Source organism: Nansenia antarctica (assembly GCF_963989245.1).
Source record: "Nansenia antarctica genome assembly, contig: SCAFFOLD_188, whole genome shotgun sequence".
Classification (NCBI taxonomy): domain Eukaryota; kingdom Metazoa; phylum Chordata; class Actinopteri; order Argentiniformes; family Microstomatidae; genus Nansenia; species Nansenia antarctica.
The window spans coordinates 120,798-130,797 of NW_027663321.1; the positions used below are offsets into that span (position 1 = coordinate 120,798).

At 53.1% G+C, this 10,000-nt stretch overlaps 1 protein-coding gene across 1 annotated transcript in view; it reads left to right on the plus strand.

Moving 5' to 3' along the window:
• The window catches only part of camta2 (calmodulin binding transcription activator 2), a gene marked incomplete at its 3' end in the record, with an annotated part of 86,262 nt that overhangs the window by 36,320 nt on the left and 39,942 nt on the right, over nucleotides 1-10,000 (plus strand). The window contains exons 9-11 of the mRNA XM_080550867.1: nucleotides 3,187-3,290; nucleotides 3,509-3,685; nucleotides 4,922-5,437. Coding sequence (XP_080406993.1) covers nucleotides 3,187-3,290; nucleotides 3,509-3,685; nucleotides 4,922-5,437 — 797 coding nt within the window. The remainder of the gene's footprint in view (nucleotides 1-3,186; nucleotides 3,291-3,508; nucleotides 3,686-4,921; nucleotides 5,438-10,000) is intronic.

Below are 10,000 nucleotides of genomic sequence, written 5' to 3' on the forward strand. Positions count from 1 at the left end.
CAAGTAAAACGGCGTTACTGTGGAACCCTGGTAACCATCAGTAACCCTGGTAACCATCAGTAACCCTGGTAACCAGCCCAATCTGAGCAGATCTGACAGAGCGGCAGGAGACTCTCCGGTGCCGTCAGAGTGGACAGACAGACGGACAGGCAGACAGACAGACAGACAGACAGGCAGGCAGAGAGAGAGAGAGACAGACAGACAGACAGACAGGCAGGCAGAGAGAGAGAGAGACAGACAGACAGACAGGCAGAGAGACAGACAGACAGGCAGGCAGGCAGAGAGAGAGACAGACAGACAGGCAGGCAGAGAGAGAGACAGACAGACAGACAGGCAGGCAGAGAGAGAGACAGGACAGACAGACAGACAGGCAGAGAGAGAGACAGACAGGCAGAGAGAGAGACAGACAGACAGACAGGCAGGCAGAGAGAGAGACAGACAGACAGACAGACAGACAGACAGGCAGGCAGAGAGAGAGACAGACAGACAGACAGGCAGGCAGAGAGAGAGACAGACAGACCAGGCAGGCAGAGAGACAGACAGACGGACGGACGGACGGACGGACGGACAGACAGAATAACGGAGCTGTTGAACTCCATGCCGGAGGTGTCCATACTGATGAAGTGAAGCATCGCATCAAACTCAGTGATGAGACATCGAGCCAGGCCTATTCATCCTCAAAACAGAGCCAAGATGGAGATTGGCTCTCCCGACGCCCCCATGCTTACAGACGACCGTATCACAGAAAGAGAGGGAGAGAATCGAGCAGTCCACCCTTCACCATCTGACGGATACGGAACACACCGATGTCATCCTTCCAAAGATAGTGACCGCCATCTGTGAGAAGCACCGTGTCCATCAACCTAATGCAAGCAGTCCGGGGCGGCTGTGGCGCAGGAGGTAGAGCCGGCGTCTAATGATCGCAAGGTCGGCAAATCTGCGGTTCGAATCCTGACTGGCCACATGTCGAGGGTGTCCTTCGGGCAAGACACTGAACCCCAAAATTGCTCCCAATGAGCGGGCCGGCGCCTTGCATGGTAGCTTGCCGCCATTGGTGCATGAATGTGTGTGTGAATGGGTGAATGAGAGGCTGTTGTAAAGCGCTTTGGAATAAGGCACTATATAAGTCAGTCCATTTATTATTTAATTTTTTAATTTTTTCTAATGCAAGCCATGGGTCCCAGCACTCATCCGTGGCTCTCCATTGCGATGCTCTGGATGCTCTGGATGCTCTCCCCAGTGAGTTTCAACAGGAAGATGAGCTTGCCTCGTTGGAGCAGGAAGTCCTTATAAGGCTAACCTCGTTGGAGCAGGAAGTCCTTATAAGGCTTGCCTCGTTGGAGCAGGAAGTCCTTATAAGGCTAACCTCGTTGGAGCAGGAAGTCCTTATAAGGCTTGCCTCGTTGGAGCAGGAAGTCCTTATAAGGCTTGCCTCGTTGGAGCAGGAAGTCCTTATAAGGCTTGCCTCGTTGGGGCAGGAGGTCCTTATAAGGCTTGCCTCGTTGGAGCAGGAAGTCCTTATAAAGCAGCAGAGAGCAGTCATAGAACAGCTGAGGGAGGCAGAGAGCAGTCATAGAACAGCCTCCTCCTTCCCTAAGGAGAGAACTCCCTGGCAGAGGCTCCTCTGCACGGACTTCCTCTCTATAGAACCGGATCGGAGTAACACTCGAGATGTCTCGGTGATCACGGACCACTTCGCAAAGTACACGGTCGCTGTCCCTACCCCAAATCAGAAAGCACAGACAGTGGCAAAGTGCTTATGGGACAACTCCTGCATTAAGGGTTCCAGAAAGACTCCATAGTGATCAAGGGCCAGGCTTCGAATCGCACACCATCAAAGAGTTGTGCCGCATTGCTGGTATCCAGAAAACTAGAAAGACGCCATACCGCCCGAGAGGAACCCCAGTGGAGCCACTCAACAGGACACTCCTCCAGATGTTGGGAACGCTGGAAAACAAGAACAAGACTCACTGGAAGGATTTCTTCAAGCCGCTCGTGAAACCATGTGGCTGGATCTGCCCCATACCAACGCTAGTGAAACCATGTGGCTGGATACCAGCTGATACCAACTCTCTGACGTTCGGACGAAAACCTCGACTGCCAGTCGACCGAGCCTTCGGCCTGCGGTCAACAAGCCACCCAAGTCCTCCCAGGACGATCTGAGTCACGCTCCCAGGGTTAGGGTTAGAATCCCAGTACGATCTGAGACATCCCAGTACGATCTGAGTCACGCTCCCAGGACGATCTGAGACAAGTCACGCTCCCAGGACGATCTGAGACAAGTCACGCTCCAGGACGATCTGAGACAAGTCACGCTCCCAGGACGATCTGAGACAAGTCACGCTCCCAGGACGATCTGAGACAAGTCACGCTCCCAGGACGATCTGAGACAAGTCACGCTCCCAGTACGATCTGAGACAAGTCACGCTCCCAGGACGATCTGAGACAAGTCACGCTCCCAGGACGATCTGAGACAAGTCACGCTCTCAGGGTTAGGGTTAGGTACAGTACGATCTGAGACATCGATTGGAAGAGCGCTATGAAGTCGCCACCCGGAATGCGGCGAAAAAAACATCCGACCGCGCGCTACAAGCGCAGATTCGCAACAAGCGAGTTGTGGACCCTAACCCTGAAGGCGGGTGATCCTGTTCTTGTGTGGAACGTCCACATAAGAGGTTAGGGTTAGAGAACGTCCACATAAGAGGTTAGGGTTAGAGAACGTCCACATAAGAGGTTAGGGTTAGAGAACGTCCAGGTAAGAGGTTAGGGTTAGAGAACGTCCAGGTAAGAGGTTAGGGTTAGAGAACGTCCAGGTAAGAGGTTAGGGTTAGAGAACGTCCAGGTAAGAGGTTAGGGTTAGAGAACGTCCAGGTAAGAGGTTAGGGCTAGAGGGGAAGTCAGTGGGAGTCTGACTGACATGTTGTTGGTCCAACACGCTGGTGACCTTCCTGTGTACACACACACACACCTTCGGACGCTGCACCGGGACTTGTTGCTACCTGTGGCCATAATCACACACACACACACACACACACACACACACACACACACACACACACACACACACACACACACACACACACACACACACACACTGTTCAGGATGTTCCATTTCCATGTTTGACAAACATACTCTCTTCTTTCTCTCCCTCCTCCCCCTCCCTCCCTCCCTCCCTCCCCTCCCAGCCTCTCCAGGGCCCAACATTCCTCACCGCTGTAACAGCACCAAACACCGTATCATCTCCCCCAAGCTGCCCCCCCCTCCCCCCTCCCGCCCGCCCCCCAGAGAGGCCCCTCCCCCCCTCCGCCCCTCCCCCCCAGCCCCAGCTCCGGCCCAGGCCGGGGGGGGAGGGGTCCAGGGCCGGGGGAGGGGGAGGAGGGGGAGGTCGTAGCCCGGAGGACGCCGGTCAGGAGGGGGGGAGGGGTGGCGGTCTAGCAGAGGGCGTGGCTTCCTCCCCTGGCTCCTCCTCCTCCTCCTCCTCCCCTCCCCCGCCCCCCCCCCTCGCAGACTCACCCCCGGGGAGGGGGGGGGGCGACGACGACCGCTACGACGACGACTATCGCCGTGGGCAACGGTTTCTACGGTGCCCTGCCTCAGAACGGCGCCGTGATCGTCATGACTACGGCGGCGGCGGCCATCGGGCGCAGTGCGGGGGGGGGGGCGGAGGGGGGGGCGAGGACCGACGTCACCACAGCCCCGCCCCCCCCCTCCCCCCCCCCCGGGGCCCCCCCCCCCCTCCACTGGCCTGGCCACCCTCAGCCTCACCCTCCTCCTCACAGACCCCAACAACCCCCCCCTCCTCCACCGCCCCCCCCTCCTCCTCTCCCTCCCCCCTGCCTCCTCCTCCTCCTCCTGCCTCCCTCCCCCTTCCCTCCCCCTCCCCCCCCCCTCCCCCCCGCGCCCACCCCCCTCCCCCTCCCCCCACCTTCGACCCCGACTCTTTCCTCAACAGCCCGACACAGGGCCAGACGTACGGAGGAGGCCCCCTCCTCCCCCCTCCCTGCTCCTCCCCCTCTCCTCCCCCCTCCCTCACCCTCTCCCTCTCCCCCACCTCCCCCCCCCCACCCCCCTTCCTCCTCCTCCCCTTCCTCCTCCCTCTCCTCCCTCTCCTCCTCCGAGGCGGCGGTGGTAGAAAGGAGGAACGGAGAGACGGATGTCGTCCTCTCCCCTCCTCCCCCCCTGTCCCTCTCTCTCTCCTTCTCTCCCTCCCACTCCTCCTCCTCCTCCGCTCCCTCTCTTTCTCTGCCTCTCGGTCTGGACTCGGCCCTGGGCCTGGGGCCTCCCCTGGGGGGGGAGAGAGAGAGGGATGAGGGAGGAGAGGAGGAGGAGGAGGAGGGGTACCCTCCCACCAAACTGGCCCTCCTGCAGCGAGGACACGCCCCCAACGCCGCCCCGCTGCTCCTGATTCGAAGAGGAGACGCCACGCAGGCTCCTCCCACCACACAGCCGGCCAATCAGACGCAGGGCAGGCAGGACTGTCCCCCCGCCACCCAGACCCCCCCCCACCTCCCCCTCCGTCTCCCTCTCTCCATCCCCCACCTCCCCCCACAGCAACACCAACAGCTGCTGAACCAGGAGAAAGCCAGGGAGAGAGAGAGGGAGAGAGAGAGGGAGAGTGGGAGGACAGAGGGAGAGAGGGAGAGGGGGAGGACAGAGGTAGAGGGGGAGAGGGGGAGGACAGAAGTAGAGGGGGAGAGGGGGATGGAGGTAGAGAGAGAGAGGGGGAGGACAGAGGTAGAGAGGGAGAGGGGGAGGACAGAGGTAGAGAGGGAGAGGGGGAGGACAGAGGTAGAGGGGGAGAGGGGGATGGAGGTAGAGATGGAGGTAGAGAGGGAGAGGGGGAGGACAGAGGTAGAGAGGGGGAGGGGGAGGACAGAGGGGGACAGGGGGAGGACAGAGGTAGAGAGGGAGAGGGGGGTGGAGGTAGAGAGGGAGAGAGACAGACAACTGTTGCTCCTTCAGCACAGATGCAGTCAGCCCCGCCGATCAGAGCCCCTGAGCAGTGCAGTGCTGTTCGCTAACCTGGCCAACATCGCTAACAACGCCAACAGCGGTGGGCAGGTGCGGGTGAAGGAGGAGAGGGGGCGGGGCTACGAGCCCGAGGACACGCCCATGGACACTGCTCACACGGGGGCGGGGCCAGAGGGCTCAGAGGGGGAGGAGCTACACATCTCCTTCGACAGCCAGTTCCCTGACCTCATCTCCGAGCTCATCACGGACTCAGAGGCCCCTCCTCCCCCCCCCCGCTCCTCCCAGGCCCCGCCCCCTTCCCCCCCCCCCCCCGCGGCGGTCCGCTACATGGTGCCCCCCCAGCCCTCCCCCTCCTCGTCCTTCCTCCCCTTCCCCCCCCTCCTCCTCACCCCTAGCAACGGAACCCAGATCCTGAGACGCCTAGCAACCATCACCGACTTCTCTCCGGAGTGGTCCTACCCTGAGGTGAGGGGGGGGGGGGGGGGGGGGGCTACCCTGAGGTTTCGATGTTTCTAAATTGTACCTGGTTTAGATCCTACCTACAGGACAGAAGCTACTATGTCTGGTTTAGATCCTACCTACAGGACAGAAGCTACTATGTCTGGTTTAGATCCTACCTACAGGACAGAAGCTACTATGTCTGGTTTAGATCCTACCTACAGGACAGAAGCTACTATGTCTGGTTTAGATCCTACCTACAGGACAGAAGCTACTATGTCTGGTTTAGATCCTACCTACAGGACAGAAGCTACTATGTCTGGTTTAGATCCTACCTACAGGACAGAAGCTACTATGTCTGGTTTAGATCCTACCTACAGGACAGAAGCTACTATGTCTGGTTTAGATCCTACCTACAGGACAGAAGCTACTATGTCTGGTTCAGATCCTACCTACAGGACAGAAGCTACTATGTCTGGTTTAGATCCTACCTACAGGACAGAAGCTACTATGTCTGGTTTAGATCCTACCTACAGGACAGAAGCTACTATGTCTGGTTTAGATCCTACCTACAGGACAGAAGCTACTATGTCTGGTTTAGATCCTACTACAGGACAGAAGCTACTATGTCTGGTTTAGATCCTACCTACAGGACAGAAGCTACTATGTCTGGTTTAGATCCTACCTACAGGACAGAAGCTACTATGTCTGGTTTAGATCCTACCTACAGGACAGAAGCTACTATGTCTGGTTTAGATCCTACCTACAGGACAGAAGCTACTATGTCTGGTTTAGATCCTACCTACAGGACAGAAGCTACTATGTCTGGTTTAGATCCTACCTACAGGACAGAAGCTACTATGTCTGGTTTAGATCCTACCTACAGGACAGAAGCTACTATGTCTGGTTTAGATCCTACCTACAGGACAGAAGCTACTATGTCTGGTTTAGATCCTACCTACAGGACAGAAGCTACTATGTCTGGTTTAGATCCTACCTACAGGACAGAAGCTACTATGTCTGGTTTAGATCCTACCTACAGGACAGAAGCTACTATGTCTGGTTTAGATCCTACCTACAGGACAGAAGCTACTATGTCTGGTTTAGATCCTACCTACAGGACAGAAGCTACTATGTCTGGTTTAGATCCTACCTACAGGACAGAAGCTACTATGTCTGGTTTAGATCCTACCTACAGGACAGAAGCTACTATGTCTGGTTTAGATCCTACCTACAGGACAGAAGCTACTATGTCTGGTTTAGATCCTACCTACAGGACAGAAGCTACTATGTCTGGTTTAGATCCTACCTACAGGACAGAAGCTACTATGTCTGGTTTAGATCCTACCTACAGGACAGAAGCTACTATGTCTGGTTTAGATCCTACCTACAGGACAGAAGCTACTATGTCTGGTTTAGATCCTACCTACAGGACAGAAGCTACTATGTCTGGTTTAGATCCTACCTACAGGACAGAAGCTACTATGTCTGGTTTAGATCCTACCTACAGGACAGAAGCTACTATGTCTGGTTTAGATCCTACCTACAGGACAGAAGCTACTATGTCTGGTTTAGATCCTACCTACAGGACAGAAGCTACTATGTCTGGTTTAGATCCTACCTACAGGACAGAAGCTACTATGTCTGGTTTAGATCCTACCTACAGGACAGAAGCTACTATGTCTGGTTTAGATCCTACCTACAGGACAGAAGCTACTATGTCTGGTTTAGATCCTACCTACAGGACAGAAGCTACTATGTCTGTTTAGATCCTACCTACAGGACAGAAGCTACTATGTCTGGTTTAGATCCTACCTACAGGACAGAAGCTACTATGTCTGGTTTAGATCCTACCTACAGGACAGAAGCTACTATGTCTGGTTTAGATCCTACCTACAGGACAGAAGCTACTATGTCTGGTTTAGATCCTACCTACAGGACAGAAGCTACTATGTCTGGTTTAGATCCTACCTACAGGACAGAAGCTACTATGTCTGGTTTAGATCCTACCTACAGGACAGAAGCTACTATGTCTGGTTTAGATCCTACCTACAGGACAGAAGCTACTATGTCTGGTTTAGATCCTACCTACAGGACAGAAGCTACTATGTCTGGTTTAGATCCTACCTACAGGACAGAAGCTACTATGTCTGGTTTAGATCCTACCTACAGGACAGAAGCTACTATGTCTGGTTTAGATCCTACCTACAGGACAGAAGCTACTATGTCTGGTTTAGATCCTACCTACAGGACAGAAGCTACTATGTCTGGTTTAGATCCTACCTACAGGACAGAAGCTACTATGTCTGGTTTAGATCCTACCTACAGGACAGAAGCTACTATGTCTGGTTTAGATCCTACCTACAGGACAGAAGCTACTATGTCTGGTTTAGATCCTACCTACAGGACAGAAGCTACTATGTCTGGTTTAGATCCTACCTACAGGACAGAAGCTACTATGTCTGGTTTAGATCCTACCTACAGGACAGAAGCTACTATGTCTGGTTTAGATCCTACCTACAGGACAGAAGCTACTATGTCTGGTTTAGATCCTACCTACAGGACAGAAGCTACTATGTCTGGTTTAGATCCTACCTACAGGACAGAAGCTACTATGTCTGGTTTAGATCCTACCTACAGGACAGAAGCTACTATGTCTGGTTTAGATCCTACCTACAGGACAGAAGCTACTATGTCTGGTTTAGATCCTACCTACAGGACAGGGACAGAAGCTACTATGTCTGGTTTAGATCCTACCTACAGGACAGAAGCTACTATGTCTGGTTTAGATCCTACCTACAGGACAGAAGCTACTATGTCTGGTTTAGATCCTACCTACAGGACAGAAGCTACTATGTCTGGTTTAGATCCTACCTACAGGACAGAAGCTACTATGTCTGGTTTAGATCCTACCTACAGGACAGAAGCTACTATGTCTGGTTTAGATCCTACCTACAGGACAGAAGCTACTATGTCTGGTTTAGATCCTACCTACAGGACAGAAGCTACTATGTCTGGTTTAGATCCTACCTACAGGACAGAAGCTACTATGTCTGGTTTAGATCCTACCTACAGGACAGAAGCTACTATGTCTGGTTTAGATCCTACCTACAGGACAGAAGCTACTATGTCTGGTTTAGATCCTACCTACAGGACAGAAGCTACTATGTCTGGTTTAGATCCTACCTACAGGACAGAAGCTACTATGTCTGGTTTAGATCCTACCTACAGGACAGAAGCTACTATGTCTGGTTTAGATCCTACCTACAGGACAGAAGCTACTATGTCTGGTTTAGATCCTACCTACAGGACAGAAGCTACTATGTCTGGTTTAGATCCTACCTACAGGACAGAAGCTACTATGTCTGGTTTAGATCCTACCTACAGGACAGAAGCTACTATGTCTGGTTTAGATCCTACCTACAGGACAGAAGCTACTATGTCTGGTTTAGATCCTACCTACAGGACAGAAGCTACTATGTCTGGTTTAGATCCTACCTACAGGACAGAAGCTACTATGTCTGGTTTAGATCCTACCTACAGGACAGAAGCTACTATGTCTGGTTTAGATCCTACCTACAGGACAGAACAGAGATAATTGTATTCGGTGCACCTGACAGAAAGTCAGTGCAAAACTTGATTCTCTCTCTCTTCAAACTAAAAAACAGGTCAGAAATCTTGGTGTAATTCTAGACTCTGATCTAAACTTCAACAGCCACATAAACTCGATAACTAAATCAACCTACTATCACCTGAAAAACATAACAAGAATGAGAGGTTTCATGTCCAAGAAAGACCTTGAAAAACTCATCCATGCATTTGTTTTGAGTAGACTTGATTATTGTAATGGTCTACTAACAGGCCTATCTAAAGGAGCTGGTCTACTAACAGGCCTATCTAAAGGAGCTGTTCTTAAATTGCAGCTCATCCAAAATGCCGCTGCTAGGGTCCTAAAACTAAGACATTTGAACACATTACACCAATCCTGAGATCCCTGCACTGGCTACCAGTCTCTCTACCAGTCTCTCTACCAGTCTCTCTACCAGTCTCTCTACCAGCCTCTCTACCAGCCTCTACCAGTATCTCTACCAGTCTCTCTACCAGTCTCTCTACCAGCCTCTCTACCAGTCTCTCTACCAGTCTCTCTACCAGTCTCTCTACCAGTCTCTCTACCAGCCTCTACCAGTCTCTCTACCAGTCTCTCTACCAGTCTCTCTACCAGTCTCTCTACCAGTCTCTCTACCAGCCTCTCTACCAGCCTCTCTACCAGTCTCTCTACCAGCCTCTCTACCAGTCTCTCTACCAGTCTCTCTACCAGTCTCTCTACCAGCCTCTCTACCAGCCTCTACCAGTATCTCTACCAGTCTCTCTACCAGTCTCTCTACCAGTCTCTCTACCAGCCTCTCTACCAGCCTCTCTACCAGCCTCTCTACCAGTCTCTCTACCAGCCTCTCTACCAGTATCTCTACCAGTCTCTCTACCAGTCTCTCTACCAGCCTCTCTACCAGTCTCTCTACCAGTCTCTCTACCAGTCTCTCTACCAGCCTCTCTACCAGCCTCTACCAGCCTCTACTAGCCTCTACCAGCCTC